This window comes from Metopolophium dirhodum, chromosome 1 (assembly GCF_019925205.1).
Source record: "Metopolophium dirhodum isolate CAU chromosome 1, ASM1992520v1, whole genome shotgun sequence".
Classification (NCBI taxonomy): Eukaryota; Metazoa; Arthropoda; class Insecta; order Hemiptera; family Aphididae; genus Metopolophium; species Metopolophium dirhodum.
This window is the reverse complement of record NC_083560.1, coordinates 131597348-131619556: the sequence shown is the minus strand read 5'-3', so window position 1 is coordinate 131619556 and position 22209 is coordinate 131597348. Positions and strand designations below refer to the sequence as shown.

Sequence of the window (22209 nt, the reverse complement as noted above, 5' to 3'; positions counted from 1 at the left end):
GCGAGGTAACTAAGTAAGAAGTGGCGATAACGCTATAAAAAATAATAATATTTTAGTATGCCGACGCGCGACGGCCAGTACGGGAGTACGGCATTATGACGTCATGCTCAAAGCGCGGGAAAATATGAATATTTGAAAATCTAAACCACGCCCACTTACAAAGTACTTAAAAACTCGTGTTGTGTTAGAGGAAAAAATTTTTTTTTTTCATTTACATTAATAGTATACTATAGTAACCACAGTGTATACATTTTTATTCAATATTTTCATATTGGTTCAGGTCCTAATTGAAAATTGGAAAGGACAAGGACATCAGCACAAAAAAAAAACGAAATTATTTAGACGTGGACAGGAATATTTTATTTTACAATGATAATAGCAAAACTAAGTCACCCGTAATTATTGGTATACTTAAGAATGGTAATTGTCCTGAGCTACAAAGTATAAAAATTAATAATAAACAATATACGCTTACTAATACTTGCGCATTTGATAGTTTGGTACAGATTTTATTCACGTCATATGCCGACAGCTTAGATTATTTCAAATTTATTGAAGCGAATATCGATTTCAAGGTTTTTGAGCTTATTTTTCGTGGTATAAGAATGGAATTAATGTACAAAGTTAAAGAAAACGAGCGATGATTTTAATTGAGATCTATAAACCACCTTTAAAATATCCAAAAGGCCATTTTCATTTAGACTGTTCATGTACAGAAAATTTTATAGTTGAAAATCTTTTTAAGAACTATGATTCATACCATGAAAATAAAACATGTTTCAACTGCAAGGAAGAAAAGACAAAAAAATGTAGGACGATTGTTGTTAATTTACCTACAGCGGACTTAACTTTTTTTCTCGACGTTTTGACAGATATGTACTCAGATGATTACAAAAAATGTGACAGTTGTGATAAATATACAATAAAAAGTAATTATACATTTGGAAAACAAATATTCATCGAACTTTTTGCCCCATCTTCCAGGCGACTGCAGTTGAATAAGAAATTCGATGTTTCTCAGACCCTTTCCGAAATCCCACAAAGATTAACTTTAAATAGAAACAATTTTACTTTGAGAGGAGTGATCAATTTCATTCCACCATTATCATTAAAAAATGATGCTATTGGTCACTACGTATCTTATTGTTGGAGAGAAAATTAAAATCGATGGGAACGTTAAGATGATCTACAATGCGCCCCTAGGATAGTAAGACCAACAACAATAATCGCAAATTGTCAATTTATAATATATACAGTTTAAACATATACTCACCGAATGCCGTACATACCACAACCTCCGATCAAGCCTCAACCTGTCCGAATCACTCGCCGAAATACTCTACAATCATCCCAAAGCCATAGCCGACATCATGCAATTCATCACAGCAGCAAACCTTCAATCAAAAATTTAAAATTAAGTTCTCTTATAGTATATTCATATTTAACATTAAACATGTAATTTAAACATATGTACCTAAGCCCAATGGCCTATGTTACCGAGGGCTCTTTTCTTCTAAATAAAAAAAAAAAATTATATACAGTTTAACATGATTATTTTAAAAATTTATATCAATGTTTTTCTTTTTTTAAATTATTTTAATAGCAAGTTGTCAAATGTTTAACAGTATAGTGTAGAGGAATACATAGTGTAAATATGAAATAATAATTAATATTTGATTAAAAAGTTTACATTGTGATACATGCGCAGACTATTAATGCGATTATAAACAAAATGTTATCCTAACTACTCATTAAGCTTTGATCACAACAGTTTAATACCTAATTAAAAACAGTATTATTGATGTTATACAAGTAAAATTATACAATAAATATACAATCATATGAAAATATATCAAAATACATAAAAATGTTTTACAATAAATCGTGTAATTAAGGTTTATGATTAGTGATAAAATACAACAAAAGTAATTTTTTTTTTAAAATAGTTATTATAGGTACCAGAATTTTAAGTTTTTTAGACTTAAGTATATAAAAAGACGATTATTAAGATGTGAACAGGCATATTTTATATTGGAATGATAATAGCCAAGCCAAACCACCCATTATTATTGGTATACGACTAGGTTAAGTGAGGTATAAAATACCTACGTGTCCCAAAAGCTTATCATTACATTCCTACAGCTAATAACCCGATGGAAATAGTAACCAATACTCAAGACCAACAAAATAATAAATATCGTTCATCCTAGACTTGAAAACTGTGAACAACCAGTATACTCCTATAACCTACGCTACCCCATTTAACAATATTGTAGACTGATCAAACTAAAATAACATTGTAAAAACTAAAAAAACTTGTAAAAACTTGAGTGTGAAAAAAGATCAAATCACATTATTTTTGAGGTTAAATTATATGCAATGTATTTTGTAGTTATGAGGATACCCTATCAATTTATCATTATATAATATATTTATAATATGTATTTATCGATTCCACACAAGTGTCCTGTTATGAAAAAAAAAATAGATATTATACATTATATTATACCGACTGCGCTGGTTACTGTACAATGTACATATGTTATCTACCTTGTGATTTTTTCGAATCTTAAACTTATAAAAATGGTTGAATCTAGACACAAACCATAAGTTTAAACTAATTTTATATTTTATTGCAATTTTATTAAAATTATTTATTTATTTATTTTCATATTAGGTCATAATTTTAAATTATGAACCTATTGTAAAACTATGTATCTACTCTTATATAAGTAATGTAAAATCTATTTAAAACACCTCTATCTTAGTTTATATGAATTATATGATATAAAAATATTAACAAATAAATAAATACACACCTACTGCAATATATATATTTAGGCACTGTAATAATTATAATTACAAATATATTACATGTTACCTATGAATATAATTTAAACTCTACTTTTTACGTAGGATTAACTGCTGACAGATACATTAATATTAACACACACTCATAATTTGTAAGGCCAATGGCCTTAGGTACTTAAACCATGTATAAGTAAATTAGTTCAATGTGCACCTTAGACCTCAATACACTACTACCACCGGACTCCATATGATGACGATGCAGTCATATTATATATAGAATACAATTTACACGTTTGGAGTATAATTATTTGTAAGTGCAGTATGCAATAAAAATATTATTAATAACTGATATTGAATCCTAGTTATTTAAATACATTTAAGATTCCGATATCTATACATCTACCTCTGACTACGGTAATTATATCTATTGAGTCCTACAACTCTCCCTAGATATTTTATATTTAACTGGTCGTTCTTCCGACCACGTTACAGCACGTTACACTATTAGTGTAATAAGTATAATTGTACGGCGGGTTTAGGCAAAAAAAGACTTTCCCGTTTTCCAACAAATTTTAGAAAATGAAGATAAGTACATCAGTACCAACAAAAAAGTGATAATTAACATGTATACGTAAGACGAGCATATTTTATTGTACAATGACAATAGCAAAATTTAAATACCCAATGTAAATATACTAAAATATGGTAATATCACCGAACTACGGATTATAAAAATTAACAATATACCATATAAATAATTAATAACACCTAAATGGTCGATGGTGTATTTGATAGTTTAATACACTTCGTATTCTGCCTGCTTATGTTATTTTGAATTTATTGATGTGAACAAAAAGTTAAACATTTAAACTTATTACTTGTGGTATAAAAGAGTTTATGTGCAAAGTGACATAGAATCAGCAATAACTTAAATAAAACTGATATCTATAAATTACCTACTTAATATCTAAAAGGGCACTTCTATTTACACTACTCCTAGACCACTCGGGTAAATCGCGAATAACTCTGGAAGGGATTGAGCACAAACGAAGGGATTTGCTGCACAAACCAGCACAAACGAAGCATTAACGAAATCCCCGGGTTTTGACCCGAAATTCAAAATGGGCAGATGGACCTTGTAATGATATCTAAATCATTGTACCTACACAGCTTCATGATTTAATATCATCATAATACTATTAAATATTATGTTATTACCAGAAAACCACAATAAATATCTATACCCATGTACCCATTATATTACCCAAAATTATACACAACAGCCACAATCATACTTATTATAAAATCAAATTACAAAACAATATCTAATAAACAATATAAAAACATAATAAATATATGTACCCATGTACCTTGATACTAATCAAAAGGTACAAAAAACTATGAATAAGTAATAACCATATATATATACATATGTACAAATGTCACTAATCTTACAATAACATATTTTGATTATACCCATGTATTTATGCAAAAATAAACAACAACAATTTAATATGGAACAACAAGGTACAAAGATCAATACTATAAGTAGAACCCCCATTTTTATACTCAGATCAGTCTGCTCACCTTAGCCAATACTGCCTTACACAGTTTTTCATACGCACCGTCTTGGCTCGCTACACTCGTAAAGCGCTTATTAACTTAAAAAATACTCATTTCAAATCTTTTAAAATCTTGTTGTGAATTATTAAAATAACTTTTATTCAACCACAAATTGTGCTTACAATTATTTCAACAAAACCAACATCGTCAATACTCATTTAAAATTCTATAATTATTCAGGTCAAGAAATATCAACCAGGTAAGAAATTATAATAAAATATATTTATACAATTTCTATGGTAAGTTCATCATCAACGATAAGTTATTTAAGACACGCAGACTCAGGTGCATCACGAATCATTATATCCTTCGTTTAGAAATCTCCACACTCACGATCCCAATCAATCGTAATAATTATATGCTTTAATTGGTAATAAAAGATAGGATAAAGGAAGTCGCTATTCCAAATCCCTTAAATTATTATTCATTTAAAATAGCTAACTATACCAACTCAGTTAATATATTATTATAAGGTGAAGTTTTATCAATAACAACGTACATGCTTATTTTTAAATCATCACGACCTGTTGACCACAGATTAGCGTCACAAGCCATGCATCCCAGTGCTGTACTGGCTGTCCCAGTGCCTTTTTTATACCGTCCAAAGTTATTCAAAAATATTTATAAAGAAAGAAATAATTTCTGTAACCAATTATTCTCTATGGATGTAAAAAGAAATACATTTTCAAAATCCTCCGAATTATTTTTTATTAAATAACCCGCGGCAATATAGGCCACTGGGTGTGGGGTGGGAACTGTAGGGTTTTTAGGTTGGGTAGGTTGTACACGTGTGTGGGTTGTTTTGGCAGAATTTCTAATGCAGCACTCGTAGGTTTCTGCTATGCCCCGGGTGGTTGATGACGGCACTTGTTCTCTGGACACCGCGACTTGCCCGAAGAAAAATGCCGCCCGCGGCCGGGGTATCGAACTCGGGTCGGCTGCGTTGCAGCCGACGCCTTAGTCCGCTCGGCCACTTCGTCCACCGGAACTTTTTTTATTTTATAGCATTAAGGGCAGTGCTTAATTTGGAAAAAAACAAGAAGGGTAACTCAGAGGATGTTTCAGAGGATGTTTGATGAATGAGCGTTCCACACAAAATTAACTATCACATTACCGTGGGGGGGGGGGCAAAGCCCCTCACACCCCCCTTCAACCACCCATATTCCCAAAAAATCATTAAATGAACTATACAAAAATATTTTAAAAGAAAAAAAACACTTGTTTATTCCTTATTTTTTTAAACATTAAATGTAACATTATTTTAAGTAATTATTCTAAAAAAAAAAAACAAAAAAAACAAACTACGTATTAATTATTAAATAAGGTCCACAAGTTTATATATGAACTATCTTCATTTTTAGAAGTTCTTTTAGGACAGTTTACTTCATCGGAATTTCTTTTTTCACTTTTTATCCAGCTTTCGACATAATGATCTGGTTTGAACAGTTGAATGGGAGGTCCGATACAGTATATGAAAACTAATGAAGATGTAGCCCTGTAGTCAAAGCATTTCTTTTTGATGTAACTATATTGTTCATTGCACTGAATGATCTCTCACATTCAGAGGAAGAAATTACAATTGTTCTGACTGCAGTCAAAAGAGGATGAAGATAGTTTATTTGAGGCGCTCAGCGCCAGAACAGCCTAACCCACAAAATTTCAAATTCTGTTTTATGTGATAAAACGTTTCAGATTGATAAGATGTTTGAAATCCACTATGGCTTATTCCACAAAAAAAATTATTCGCTAGATGGCAGCACATTATTTCTTTTGGCACTGAGATTATGAAACATAGTTTCAGAACCATAGTGGCCCATCCCTATGCTAGTTGATTATGCCAATTTTTCCTCCAAAAAAATAACTGATAATTTCAGAACCAGAGTGGACCAACTCCATGCTATATTTGGATTAGACCAATTTTTCTCCATGAATAAAATATTAATATTGATAATACTTCCCGGCAAAATTAATGCAACATTATCATTTTTTATCAAAATACGAAATTTAGTTCAATATTATAATATATTATATTCATATCCATCACAAAATAGTTCCTGTCAGTTGTTATTCATTTTGTTAAATGTTATTTTATTAAATCTTATTATGAACACTGAACAAATAAACGATTATTTACAAAATGGTAAGTCACTTTATACATTTTAATAATATTATATACATTTGCTATTAGGTATATTTTATTAATACTGATGTCAGATATTGATGTCTTAGATACTGATGATGATAGTTTTCAAGATTCTGGCTCAGAGTATTTGCCATATGGATCTAACAGATCATCTAGTAGTGACAGTGAAATTAATGATGATTTTAATAATGAAATTACTCAAGAAGTTGACAACAATGAAATTACTCAAGAAGTTGATAACAATGAAATTACTCAAGACACTGCTTCAGATGAAAATACAGAGCTGACTAATTTAAAAACACGTAAGAGACTTTTAAATAAAAATAATTGGAAAAAAAATGTGAGAAAAAGTAAAAGGGCTAGAGGAGAAGCTTATATTGGAACTACAGGTAAATGTGTGCCTTCCAAGACCTTTACACCTTATGAATGTAGTTGCTTACGAAAATACCATAACTTGATTGACGAAGCAAAACAAAAATAGTTGCATACACAATATTATGATTTAGGAAATCATGACTTACAAAGTGCATTTATAAGTGGATTGGTCAAAAAAATAAACAAAAAAAGAGTTTATACAAAAAATGTAGATAGTCAAAAAAAATTTACAATGATTTATTATTAATTGTGAGGAATCTTTTGTATCTTTAAAACTACCGGAATCCTCGGATCGTAGTTTTTTCATCTAAATGAAACCTTGTAACTAATCTTCTAACACAGTCATCTCTATACAGAATATCAACATTATCAGGCCAGTTATTAGAATTTTACACATTCAAATCTTTTATAAGTTCATCAAATTCACTTTTAAACTTTAAAATGACAGAAGAGTGACAGTTGATTTTTTCACCGGCCTGCAATCAACGACGTCTATTCATATCAACTTCTTTTATCTATAAACGTCGTTTTCCCAAGCACATGAACCATGGTACTAATCTATTATGCTATTATATGTTCGTTGTACTAATAATTATACTTTATTGGGAATAAGACGAGTTATCACATCATCCAATGACATTATAATTTATAATTTATATTACGATTTATAAAAATATAATCCTTAAAATGTATCTATTATCTATGGCATAATGACAGCTGATATATGCTTATATTTATGTGGGCATAATACAATTTCTTAGCAATTTAACAATCTTTTTTTTTTCATAGTCGATTCAAATGTACAAATATTATGGATATAAGTTATAGATATATTTTGCATCAGAAAAACTGATGATTTACAAATTCACTATAGTAAATGTTGCATTCGCAGCGTTTCGTTTCAAATAAATAGAAGGGGTACGCTAAAAAAAAATTAAAAAGAAGGGGGACTCTGCCCCCTTGCGACCCCCCCCCCCCAAATCAAGCACTGATTAAAGGGTATTGAAGGCGGTGATTTAATAAGAGGTCGCGTATAGGTACGATGTCTTATACTCGGTACGCAGTGTGGTTGTGTGCGAAGTAAATGATCATTAGTGATACGTTCGGAATCTTTATATTGGTATTTTGTACTATTTTGAATTTTAAAATTGTAATCCTATACTTTAATTTTTATTCATATATTTCACATTAAATGCTTTAGAATTTAAGTTTAATAAACAACAATATTGAAAATTAGTTTTTTGTACAGAACTTGTACAGTTGTAGTTGTACCTACGAACGCGAGAATGGTTGCGAGTCGCTGTAACGTAACTTATGAGCTATTATTGGTAAGACAGATTAACACTGGAAGCGCTGTCGACGCCTATCGTACTGATGGTTAGATGGGTTCCCCCCTACATGGAGTCAGGAGATTGTATTTTCCCGACATTTCGCATATATTTTTCTTTAAGTGAAGTGTATTTGAATATATTTGATAGTATTAGTAGAAACTGTACTTACCAACGTATACAGTTAGCTACAAAAACGTATAAAGTTTCGATACCAAAATTAATTTATTATAAAAAGTAAAATAACCAGTATAAAACTATATCTAAACACCCCGAAGTGGAAGGTACAATTTGTTTCCACCAGAGCGCGTTTTGTTTATCTGTTTCCCCAATAGCCGTTTCCAATTAATATTGCGCCCGGCACCGCCACCGCTAAAGGTGCGTCCACACTGCGTGTGGCTTTAGCCGCTCGGCCTACCCGTCCCCACTACAATCGGCTTTCTACCAGCAACAAAATATAATCAATAAAAATCAGTATTAGTTTATTTAGATTATTTAGTTTTCATTAAAATGTCTTGCGATCAGGACGCATTATTGGCTGCCGCGGCGTTCTTAGTCATTGCGAATAAAAAAATTAATAAAAAAGCGAAACCACGGAGATTCTGGGTACGGCCAAGTCTGCAAAGTCGTGAAATCTACACCACAAGTCATCTTTTAACTGATTTAATATCAGATGATACTGATATATTAAATCTAGAATATAGATGCAATGGAGGTTTCAGAAACTTTTTTAGGATGTCACCTTCTCAGTTTAATGAATTGCTAAACATGGTAATTCCTAGTATTACGAAAAATGACACGAATTTTAGAAAAGCAATACCTGCTCAAGATCGATTAGCTATAACTTTAAGATTCTTGGCAACAGGCGACTTTTATTATTCACTATCATATTTATTTAAAATTTCAAAACAAACCATTTCAAAAACAGTACCAGAAGTATGTAAAGCAATCGTGGATGTTCTAAAGGAATACCTATGTAAAGGTAAGTAATAACAATAAATAATAAACAAAATAAATACTAACGCCAGTTTTTAATGTAACATCATAATTGTCAAACAACTAACAACAATAACTAAATTTGTATAACCTTATATTTTGAAAATACACCTTGTATGAAAAATTAAAACACATTACTTTATTAATAATAATAATAGGTTAAGTAAAATTACTTAAAATTAACTAATTTATATACATATTAGTACAGAATAAAGTAATATCTGATATTTTACAGGTACTCTGTAAAAAATAATATAAAACATATGACCTCTATATTATGTTAATAGTAAAAATAGTTTGAAAAAAAAAACAAAAATAAAAGTAATAATTTAGCAATAATAGTCTTTACTATACATTTCACCTGCAGCTTTTGAACTCTGTGGAGGCATATTATTTGATGTATAATCTATTTGTTGAGAATCAGGAGGAGCAAGTTCTAAAGATGAGGATGAAGGCCAGGATGTAGAAAAATTATTATTTTCTGTTGATGGCTGAATATTAAAACTCTGATGTTGAGTAGATGAAGATGTAGATGTAGATGGAATCAACCCATAGCTATAATTATTAAAAGCCGGACTGACAGTAAAATAGCTAGAATTTGTAATAGGATTAAACTGATTTACAGGAAGATTGTCATATTTGCCAAGTTCAGCTTCCCATAAAATATTGTTTATAAGATGTTGTACAGTGATTTTTGCATAATTAGTTGAAAGCTTACTAACTTTACACCCCACTTGCTCTCCAAAAATGTGGTACTCATTTCTATTATTTCGTTCGTTGAACAATTTTTTCATAATCGAGTAAGCTTCATTTACCTATAGAGTAAATAATTATTTTTAAACTCATTAAATTGGTATAAAACATAAAAAATTCTTATAACATTTAGTTGATATTTTACTGATTTCTTACCATTGAATCATCTTTATTTTTTTTTCTTGACGGAATTTGAGTTTCATCAAGAGAACGTTTTATTCCACCACTAGTTTTAATAATATGTTCTTTAGTTGTCAAATCTTCAGAAATTAAAGAACTATTATTCATTTTTGAAATTACACTCTCTGTCCCAACATCAATAATTTCTTCAATATCGTTTTCATTCAACTAAAATGTAAAAAAATAATAGTTTATTATGATACTAAAAAGAAAAAGAAATAGTGATGAAGTAAAATTTCAATAAATATAAAATAGAAGAGGTCAATAAACAAATAATAAATTAAATATAAAATTATTTATAAAAATAAAGTAAAATAGTATAAAATTATAGAGACAAATTTTGATATTTGCAATTATGTATGATATTGTATTTTGTAATAAATAATAATAAATATAATATATTACACAAGCAATATGGATAAATTGAAAATTTTATTAATAATAATAGCCTACTTGGTGCAAATGATTTTATCATTATAATTATTGTTGCCACCGCAACACAATAATTTATATAATAAGTAAATACAGTAAATACAAGCCAAATATTTATTATTTTACTATATTTATACCTATTATTTTGTTAGTTTTATATTTTAAAATGTGGAATAATAGTATTTCTATATATTACGTAAAAAATACATATAATATATAACAATTACTTCTATATAAATAAAAATTAAATGCTGTTCGTTGGTTCATTGTTTGAGAACGATTCGACCGACTTGCCTCATTTTTATAATTTCTGTTTTAGATGCCGAAAAATGAATCTGAGTGAAGACTGGTCGCTAGAGAGTATGAAGAAAAATGGAATTTTCCGAATTGCGTTGGCGTGATGGATGGAAAACACAGAGTGGAGTGGCACTGAGTATTATAGCTATAAACAATTCAGCATTGTTTTATTTCGTATAGTTGACGCAAATTATAACTTTATTTATGCTGACGTAGGATGTCAGGGCAGAATATCTGACGGAGGAGTTTTTAATAATACATCATTTTGTAAATCCATAGAATTATGTACGCTTAATTTGCCTCCCGATGTTTCTATTCCAGGTAGAACAGTAAAATCCCTTTATGTTTTCGTCGGTGACGACGCGTTTCCGCTTTCGCGCAATATTTTAAAACAATATCCAGGAATTCAGGAAAAGGGGTCAGCCAATCGAATTTTTAACTACCGTTTAAGTAGGGCGCGTAGAACATCGGAAAATGTCTATGGAATATTATCCTCTGTTTTTCGAAAACCATTACTTTTAAACCAAGAAAAAGCAACAAATGTTACTCTTGCAGGTATTTATTTACATAATTACCTAAGAAATAGTCATTCGAAAAAAATATACTGCCCTCCTGGTACTTAAGATTCAGAATGTTCAGATACTAGAGTAACTATACCAGGAGCTTGGCGAAGAGATAATTTAGAGCAAACTTCGTTGAATAATTTTCCCAGGGTGGCACGAAAAAGTTCGATGGATGCTACAGAGGTGAGAAATGAATTTAGGGAATACTTTTTAACAAACGAAGGACGGGTATCCTGGCAGTATGAAAATTCATAAATGACTTATTATTTTTATGATTATTCAATTTTATTACAAAAAATATTATTTATTATTTATTTTTTATTTGACAAAATTTTTTTATTACTAAATTTAGATTTTGTATCAGTAGGTATATTATGTACTTATTTATTAATTGTAAAATCTATTTATCTTTTTATTTATTTATATATGTTACGGTGAAAGACGAAAATTGGTAAATGTCGTCATTCCCCGGTCAATGACGTCATTAACCAAAATGATTCAATTATGTAGGTAAATGTTGTAAAAACACATATTTTAAACTCAAATGTACATCTTTCACCGGTCATTGACGTCATTTACCAAAACTTGTGGTAAATGATGATAAATCTCAAATAATACACTGATTTTTTTACTAAAGATACTTTTTATAATAATTATTTGTTGTTGGTGGATGTTTCAATTTGCATTGCAAGCACATTTTTTAGTACCACAACCAGTTTTGCAGTTGCATCGATTAAATCCTTCATGACCAGCTATTCTATGTCCTGCGGCTTCTCTTAATGTTATTTCCTTGTCTTTAATTTTTTTCATGGCTTCATCTAGCTCTAGAAATTTTTCTTTACACGGAGAAATTTGTGCTGGTGTATATTTGTGTTTCAACACCCCATATTCTGTACCTGGTTCAAACATTCTGGTATTTATTTTATTTAAATTAAATAAACATTATCAAATTAAAATTGGCTTACATAATTTATACATGTCATCTTCGCATGAAATAATAACAGCAAGTAAATTACGCGGAGAACCTCGTGCTCTATCGACATCTGGTATTGGGACACGAACAGTTGTACCGACATCAAGCTTTGAACATTTTTCGTTAGTCAATCTCAACATTTTTGACGCTTGTTTTTCGAGACAGATAACCGATTTTTGTCGTTTGTCTTTAATTTTTTCAATCCTTTTACCTGTAAATGGAAGACTATTGCTATTTTATTTTATTTTATTTTTTTTTTTGTGCAAGCATTTTTACCAAATTACATATAATATATATTTAATAATTACCTATGTCTTTAGTATTTCTTAATTCATTTTCAGTCTCCAAGTTTACTTCATTTTCAAGGTCTCCAACTCTGACTAAATCATCTTCTACTGCATTAATATGATCTGAATGGTTGCTGTTATTAATTAGTTCTTCAATATCCTCTTCTGACTGAAGTTTTTCTATTTCATCGTAAGGTATCCCTGCTGAAAGTAACTCTGTTCTCGCTGTACAACCAAACATCGCCTCGTTCAATTGATCCTTGGGTCTGGCTATGACGAGGCTTGCCATGAACAATTTTGATGTCTCCCCACATTTCATTTAAATTTGTTATAATATAATTAACAAACTCACGACCATTATCCGAGTGGAGTATAGCGGGTGCACCAAATATTGTATAAATATCTATCAGATTTAAAGCGATTTCTTCGGCCCTTTTTGTCTTCAGAGGTTTTAAAATAACAAATTTCTTTAAATGATCTTGATAATTCATTATATAGCGATAATTATTATAATTTTGAGATTGCATGTCAATCAAATCAATTTGCGCTCTTGAATTAAATGCGGAATGTAGAATTGGTTTTGTCACAAGCCCTCTTTTGGGATTTGATTGTTTTACTTGACAATTACTACATAAACCTAAATATCCCATAACTGCCTCCGTTGTCACATTACAATATTTTGTTTTTAACACAGCCATCGTCCTATTTCTACCACCATGCCCTACTGTTAAATGTGCGGTGTGAATTACTTCAAACAATTCGTCTACTGTGACGTAATATAAAACGTCAGAATCATTATCAACTATAGGTTTAATCAATTTTTCACACCGACATAAAATTATTGAACATCATTCCCCAACTAAACTGGGGATTGACGTCAATAACCGGGAAATGTCTACATTTACAGCATTCACCAATTTTTAGGTAAATAACGTCATTTACCGGGGAATTACGACATTTACCACGTTTACACCATTCACCGTAACATATATATTAAAATATTATACACTATATTTATAAATATATTATACATGCATATTTATTGTAATCTATATTACTAAACATAATATTATGTTAACCATTAAATATTATTATGATTATACACTAACATTATTTGTAAAATAAAAATAATACATACCTCTGTATTCATCGTATTTCTCGGTTTGTTCTTATTTAACAGGAATTCCATGCGCTTAAATGCAAACCATTTTCCTTCATATGTCGAAGCCCCACTTTCAGATTTGGTGTTTGTAATTTTTTCTCCTCTCACTCAAGTGGACTCTAGCAAAATGGTTTGTAAGGTTTTTAATCTTTCTTTCAACTTCGTCCTTCTTTATATTTAACAAGTTGGCGATTTCGTTCCACGCGTCGTGTCGTTTTTGGTTACGAAGCCTCAATAGCCAATATTGTAGTTATGTCTAAGTATCGATTTTCTTAGAATTAAAATACTTTAATTAGTCATTAAATAATATTATATACTATATAGTATATTATACCTTTCGCAAAATGTCCATTATTCTTTCATAATTAATTATTGAGAAAAACATTTTGGTATAATTTAGATATTTAATCAAAAATGATAGTAACTCGTTTTGTTTAATAACAACAAAAATAATATTTATATATAAATACAATTATTTTCATAATCATTTTAAAAATTTAATAATCCATATGCTTGTGATGGTAATAATAATTGTACTTCCCGGTTCATCAAGTCAGTCTGAGTACCTACGACTCGAAAAAATATTTTTCAAACAATATACATTTTATAGAGCCAGAAATTTTAGTTAAAAACTGAAATATGTGCAAGACACGAACTTGGTAGATTTTCAATTAAATTAAATTATATTTAGATCAAAAATATTTATAGTAATACTTACATTAAAAAATAAGTTTTTAATATTTAGGGAATATCATTTTAAATAAATCACAGTAGCATTTTGTATAAAAATCATTATTTGGCCGATCGGCCAACGTCTCCACTAAATATGCCATACGGCTCTCTTTGATGTTTACCGACAACCATCGGAACCCGCGGCTTCGGCCGATCGGCTACAAAAGCCGCGCGGCCTCGCGTCCACACCAAAATGCCGCGTTCCCACGAGGCGTTAATCACGACAGTCAACCACGCTTTCCTGAAATACACTTCTGTTTGAACGCTTAGTCGTTAAACTTGCTTTCGTGAGGAACGGTGCACGACTCAAGCGTGGATAGATCAAACGTGTTTGATTTTCAGTCGTGATATACCGTTTGTGAAACCAAGATGTCGTCACAGCAACGTGGAATTATTAAGTTTAACGACGCGTTTTTTGTAGTTGTATTCTATGGAAAAGGTGTTATATGATCCAAGTTTGGAGGAATACCGTGATAGAGATTTACGAGCCGCCGCAGCTAAGAGAATAAGTCATGAATTAAATATTCCTGGATTTGGACCAAAAGAAGTTGTTGCAAAATTCAAAAATTTAAGAAGCTCTTTCTGTCAGGAGTTAAAAAAAATATCAGACAGTGCAAGGTCTGGAAAAGGTACAGATGACATATACAAACCAAAAGTATTTTGGTTTGATCAGATGAACAGTTTTATTCGTCCGTTTGTTCAACAGCGACCCACACAATCGAATCTGGTAATTACCTTTTTTTTATAAAAATATATATCGTTTATTTATGAAAAATAATTTTAAATAGTTTAAAAACGACTTACGAGTATTAATTTAAATTTAAATTAGTATGAATAACGCGTTGTTTTTAGTAACTATTTATATCTTAATATAATATCTTATCTTATCTTCTATGAGTATTGTACTAGTATAAAAAATCATAAAAAAAAATCTTTAACGTAATTATATTTATTATCCACACGGTTGTAAACAAAAATAAATGTACAATATGTAAAGATTTATTATTAGTTTATTACAGTTCATTTGACACATCAGTTATTTGGTTTTGCCAGGGAACAGCTCCTTCGTTATTAAAATAATCACGATATTTATTCCGTATTTGTTGTGCCTCCATATTAGAATGTCTGTGGTTAGTTGCTGGTAGATTCTGTAATCCACTATTATTTTGACGCCATGATCCAGGGAACACTCGGTGGTCCTCATCCTCATAATCAATTAGACCCCCCATCACATACCGAGGGTTTGTTTTTTTAATAACCGATTATGAATTGCACAGCATGCGAGGACAACTTTGTCTAACGTTTCTAATTTTAATGAAATTGGTTTTTCAAACAATCTAAATTTACTCGCGAGTATTCCAAAGGCATTTTCCACTACACGTCTTGCTCTTGACAATCGATAGTTGTAAATCCTTTCTGGAGGGGTTAAATTTCGTCGAACGTAGGGTTTCATTATATACTTTTTTAACGGAAATGCATCATCAGCCAAAATAACGAAATTGTTTGGTATGGCTAGTGAGTTTGTTTCTAAAGCGTTGTACAAAGAGCTATTTTGAAAAATTCCTCCATCTGATCCTCTTCCTTTCGCTCCAACATCAACATATAAAAAACAATAATCGGAATCCACTAAGGCCATTAACACAATACCATAACTGTTTTTATAATTAAAATAATCTGAACCACTTCCGGGAGGAGCTCGTATGACAACATGTTTACCATCTAGAGCCCCTACACAACCAGGAAAATTCCATCGCGTTCTAAAACCATATTCAATGTTTTTCCACTCATCTGATGTTGCAGGGACCTGAAACATTATACTATTAAAATATGAATAAACTAATAATATTAACACATGATTATTTATATTACAGATATTTCCTATAGAAAATTCTGAAGAGGCCTCAATAGAAAATAGTCTACAATCAGAACCTAACCTTGAATACAGTACTAGCCAAAACTCTGAAGAGGTGACACAGATTGCATCGAAAATTGATACACCTGCGAAGATAATAAAAAGAAAGATTGAACCACAACCATCAACATCAAAAAATAAAAAATCTATTCATGATCATGAAATAGAATTTATGACAAGCGCAATTGACAAATTACATGAAATTTCAAATCGCGCATCACAAGTCGCTACAAATAAAGATGATAGTTATGATCATTTTGGGAAATATATCGCATCAACGTTAAAAAGTATAGGACCACCAAAAGCAATACGATTACAACAATCATTCATAAATGAAATTACAAATGCTATGTGCCCACCAGAATATGTTATTACTGATAATTCAACAGCTGGAACATCAAGTGGAAGACAATCAAATTTAAGTACTTTTTCGGCTAGTAATGATGACGACTACATGACATTATTTACAGATTTATAATTAAACAAATTTTATATTTATAATTATTATTATAATCAAACAAATAAAAATTCACTATTACTAATAATTTTATTGTTATTATTATTATTTTATTTGTAATCTATACACCTAATACGGGCACAATATTATTTTCGTGTTTTTAATAATTAAGTAATCAATTTTGAAATTAGAAGGTACTTACTTGTATAAATTCTGCTAGTTCATTGTATATTGCTTCACAGGTTTCTGGAATAAATTTACTTATTGTGTTTTTTGGAACACGGAACAAAAATTCTAAACTTTTGAAGGAATCACCTGTAGCTAAATACCGTAACGTCACCTCTAATTTTGTTTTTGCACTAATTGCTTGTCTCATGTTAGTGTTAGATTTTGAAATGATATTTGTAACACGCAATAAGAGGTATTATATTCAAACTGAAATTCAGTCATTCGCAGTAGGTTTCTAAAATCTTCTGGAAAATTGCTTTTTAATTCCATACTAACCAAGTTTGACGCTCCTAACATATTTCTTCGCTGTATCCATTCTCTAACCCAAAAACGTCTTTTTGTTCGTTTTCTTGATATTGTGTCCTGTAAGCGCTCCATCTTTTTTGCCAAGATAGTAGCAAAAAACGAACTTAAAACAGCACAACTTTCAACAACCAGATCATTCATGATCAATGTTTCGATAGTGACTAAGTCGAAACGCGAGGCATGAACGGCACTAACCCAAAACCGTGTGAACGTTTTATAAATTCACACATTCGTGAGTGTCACGAACGAAAGTTGACTAGCGTGGTTAACTGTCATGATTAACGCCTCGTGGGAACGCGGCTAAATATTGATGCCGGTCGGCAAAGCCGCCCGCCAGTGGGGACGCACCTCTAAGAGACATCGCAGACTACAGACTTTATATCGGCCAATAGTTTAGTCGGGTTCTTAATCAGTGCAAAGTTGTATGCAAGAGCGCACATTATAACGATTTAAAATCGGCCGATAAATAAGTTTGATGGACTACACGATTGCCTTCAAACTGAACTGTTGGTCAACTATCGGCTGACTGCTTAATCAGTATGGCGATCATTTCACGCGCGCACTCTGCCGATTTTTAGTCTGCCGACTCGGCCGATTCACCAGAGCTTTGGAGCGGGAAGGTAGTACGTTGTCGCACGGTGTCGATGCTCGTGGAAACGTCTATCGAAAATTTGATAGAAGAAATTGAAAAGAGACCAGCACTATATAAAAAACAACTTAAAGAGTACTCTGATATAAATCTAAAGAAAAAGCTATGGGAAGAAGTGTGTGAAGTAGTTATTCCCGATTGGAATGAGCTTGGTGCCCAGGAAAAAACAAAACAAGGTAAGAGCAATGGCATGAGTGCCATCAATCAAATTCATTATCAAATGAAAAATAATAATCTACTAATAATGTTCTAAAATTATAATTATAATTACGTATAAGTATAATAATAGTATAATAGATATAAATATACGTACAATAGATACCAAATTTTGTTAAGTATAAATATATTAAACGCGTTTTTTAAAAATAACTACTACTTATATCAAAGTTTCCACGACACAGCGATGCGATAACGATGTCGCAGTGATTATTTTTATGTTATTAATTTTAATCTAGTTTTAACAAATAATACAACATCGGCTTACATTTAAAATGATAGAGTATACACCATAGTAGAATTAGATAATGTATAGTTTTATTTATTAGATTACCTAACATACAAATTAAAAAAACTAAAAAATTATTAAATGTAGATAATTAGTTACATAAATAACTTAAATTATAATAATTATAATAATACAAAAACTATATTACATTATAAATATAATTAAAATGAGTGAGTTTGTTTTATTAATTCATCTATAGCCAAATAGTTGTTAGTTATTACACTTTGTCATATTGACATGAAATAGCGCCTTCTGGAGAAATAAAATATGAAGACATGTACTGTCGCACACTGTCCATATTATTTCTCCCACGGTAGTTTTCATTAATTATCGATAAGTTATCCATGGGACAATTGTAGAGAGTATCTGTAAATTTTACTCCATCTTTGATACGTACATAATTATGAAGAACACAGCAGGCTTTTATAATACGAACACAAAAATCGATATTCACATCAATTGGGCGGTGAAATATACGCCATTTGTTTGCAAGAATCCCAAATGTACACTCAACCACACGACGAGCTCTTGTATGTCTATAGTTAAAAATTCGCTTGGTATAGTTTAAATTTCTTTTTGCATAAGGTCTTAAAATGTGATTTCCAAGTCCAAACGCTTTATCACCAACGACAGAGAATGGAATGACATTTCCGTCATCATCATTTGGCAAATGCCTCCCGGAGGGAATATTAAGCTGGTTTTCAGAAAGCCGTTTTCCCATTTCAGATGTTTTAAATATTTCTGAATCACTAGCTGTTCCATAAGAACCAACATCTATGTAAACAAATTTATAATCTGCATCTGTCCAAGCCATTAAAACGCAAGAGAAGAATTTTTTGTAATTAAAATATGATGTTCCGGAATGTTCTGGTTGTATCATCCTAATATGCTTGCCATCTATCGCTCCAATGATATTGGGAAAGTTTGTGCGAGTATAAAATTGGTCAGCAATTTTAATCCAGTCATCTTCTTGTTTGATTGCCATAAATAACGGTTGAAGTATGTTCCATATTTGCTCACATGTAGATTTAGTTATATCTCGTATTGTAGAAGCTCCCATTAGATACTCAAAAGACAACGAGTTGAATTTAATAGTTCCATTACAATAACTAACTACTGTACAGCAGAGCGACATCCACTTACTTACCCGCTTTTTTGTATTTCAAATACTTTTTGATCAAAGCATTATAAATATAAGTTATAAGTTAAAATATTGACGAAATACGTAATATAATGACGACAATTTGCAAATCATTTTGTGTTAGGAATTTATACACACAATGAAATTTTCAAATGTAATTTTTTTGGTCAATATATATTGTACTTATAATTATATTTTCATTATTATTATTCAGGTCATGAAGTGCAAAAAAAATGGGCTAATTTACGAACTTGTTTTCGTAGAGAATTAAACGCCCAAAAAAACACAAAATCAGGACAAGCTGCAACCAAGAGGCGTAAATATGTGTATTTTGAAAAAATATTATTTTTACTTCCTTGAATGGAAAATCGGCGAACAGAAGGTAACCTGGAACCAAATGATTCTCATGAAGACGAAGACGACAACGATAATAACGACACTGGCCCTACCACTTCAACACCTATTCCTAATCGGAAAAAGAGGACTATAAATGTATCGAAACCAGACGAGTTGGACGAAGCATTAATAAAAGCATTAAATCAGCCGGTTGATGAAGATACAAATTTTGCTTTATCTCTTGTCCCATCACTCCAGAAATTAAACGCAGAAGAAAAACTCGATGCTAAAATTGGTATTCTTAACATTTTTAAACAAATAACACTAGCAAGGCGTTTTGAGACAAGTTCTCAATCAACAAGTAGCTACAATGTCTTACAGCGACCGTTGTCTTATCCTGTATATCATCCAGGGAGTAACATCATGCCACCACCACAACTATCTCAGCATTCAAATTATACGTCCAGTTTTACCACACCACACAGTTTGCCTACGTTTCAAGATATTCAAAATACTCCATCGTCAGAAAATTCTAATGATACAATTCGTTCTCATTTTTCTAATTTTTCAGATGATACGGAAATATATGACTTATGAACATTGTAATAATATTATATATATATTATTATATTTTTTTTCAATATACTTAGTTTTGCGGTTTTAACTTGAATAAAATAATAAAAGAGAATTAATAATTTTTGTGGTTTATCTTACCGTATCGTAACACTCAATCTTTCTTCCACAGGTATAGAGAGTCTTAACTGTGTATTCTCCTTCGCTATTGCTGGTCCAATTAATTTGACGAGTTCATTGAAGCTTGTTATGCTCATACGATAGTAGCCAAAAAACTTTTCTGGGCAATTCAATAATTTGGAATGCAATGTATGAAATTTTCCATGCAATAATCTACTACTATAGATTGGATGCACCCAATATTCTCTGTTTCTCTTCTTCATTCTCTTCATAATCCGTCTTCGTTGTATTAACGCAATAATAACATTTCTTGACAACATTTTTAAACGAAAGGTATACTAAAAATCGACTACTATCGTCAGCAGAATTCAGTACAACTAGAAAAATCTTTCCAGAGCAGTCGGCCGACTAACCAAGCTAGTTTGCGTACTCACCACCAACCAAACTGTTTAGTTGGCCCAGTGTGCGCGATAGTAGCCCAACCCGACTAAACTATCGGCCGATATAAAGTCTGTAGTCTGCGATGTCTCTAAAGCGCCGAGACAGAGTTTGTGCATGCGAGGTTATCAACGATATTATAAACGTCGGCTGCCGGGGACATAAATTGTATGCAGCCTCACTAAAACGTAAGAAAAATACGTGACATGTGATCCCCTTAATATTATATTAATTAAAACAAACTATCAAAAGTCAATCAAGGCTCTATAGGGCCTAATAGTTATTTTATGAATATACAACATTTGAACTTCAGATGCTCATAAAAAATAATTGTGAATTTATGTTAAAATTTTAGTAGTAAATATTTAAAATGTTGAGCATTTATACCAGTAAAATAATTTTCATAATTGAGAAGAATTTCGTAAAAATTAGATATGTTAATAGTTATAAAAAACTGCATTTTTGATGTTATTTAATTGGAGTGATTTTTTTTTTTTAGATATTTAGCTACTAGTGTGTTCATTTCGTGAACTTTGTGTAAATTTTAAATTCAGTGCAAGTATCGCCCGTGGCATAGTTTTAGACACATGCAAAATAATTTGGAAAATAATAAGGCTTCATGCATGCCAGAACTAACAAAAAAAATTGGATAGTGCTCCCATGCTAAATCTTTAATATTGTAATTGATGCTTTTTATAGGTAGCCAGGTAGGTACTGATTAAAGTGGTGAGCACTCTAGTCTATAATCGTAATCGATTAGCAGATTTCTGAACAGTATGCACTATGCAAGAGACGGGTGACAGTGCTGTCGTCGCTATGTTTATTATAATTAATTACTTTATCAAGACATCAGTTTTCCAGAATTAAATCCAGTATTCTAAAAATAGAC

At 30.9% G+C, this 22209-nt stretch overlaps 5 protein-coding genes across 5 annotated transcripts; 1 reads left to right on the top strand and 4 right to left on the bottom strand.

Moving 5' to 3' along the window:
- Positions 1-8653: 8653 nt before the first annotated feature.
- LOC132953338 (uncharacterized) lies at positions 8654-11065 on the top strand. Its single transcript, XM_061025945.1, has 2 exons — positions 8654-9262; positions 10961-11065. Exons 1-2 carry the CDS (start codon positions 8791-8793, stop codon positions 10972-10974), a joined length of 486 nt encoding a protein of 161 aa, XP_060881928.1. The 5' UTR covers positions 8654-8790; the 3' UTR covers positions 10975-11065.
- Positions 11066-12176: 1111 nt separating this feature from the next.
- On the bottom strand, positions 12177-12632 carry LOC132953806 (uncharacterized). The gene is made up of 2 exons (XM_061026143.1): positions 12467-12632; positions 12177-12397 (listed from the first exon to the last, which is right to left on the bottom strand). Exons 1-2 carry the CDS (start codon positions 12612-12614, stop codon positions 12177-12179), a joined length of 369 nt encoding a protein of 122 aa, XP_060882126.1. The 5' UTR covers positions 12615-12632.
- Positions 12633-12697: 65 nt separating this feature from the next.
- Positions 12698-15884, bottom strand: LOC132953805 (KRAB-A domain-containing protein 2-like). Its single transcript, XM_061026142.1, has 2 exons — positions 15740-15884; positions 12698-13563 (listed from the first exon to the last, which is right to left on the bottom strand). Exons 1-2 carry the CDS (start codon positions 15882-15884, stop codon positions 12947-12949), a joined length of 762 nt encoding a protein of 253 aa, XP_060882125.1. The 3' UTR covers positions 12698-12946.
- Positions 15884-17699, bottom strand: LOC132953804 (putative nuclease HARBI1). The gene is made up of 3 exons (XM_061026141.1): positions 17529-17699; positions 17227-17415; positions 15884-16459 (listed from the first exon to the last, which is right to left on the bottom strand). The coding sequence occupies exons 1-3, from the start codon at positions 17697-17699 to the stop codon at positions 15884-15886; spliced, it is 936 nt and encodes a 311-aa protein (XP_060882124.1).
- Positions 17700-18929: 1230 nt separating this feature from the next.
- Positions 18930-19772, bottom strand: LOC132953803 (uncharacterized). Its single transcript, XM_061026140.1, has one exon. It carries the CDS (start codon positions 19770-19772, stop codon positions 18930-18932), a length of 843 nt encoding a protein of 280 aa, XP_060882123.1.
- Between the last annotated feature and the right edge of the window lie 2437 nt (positions 19773-22209).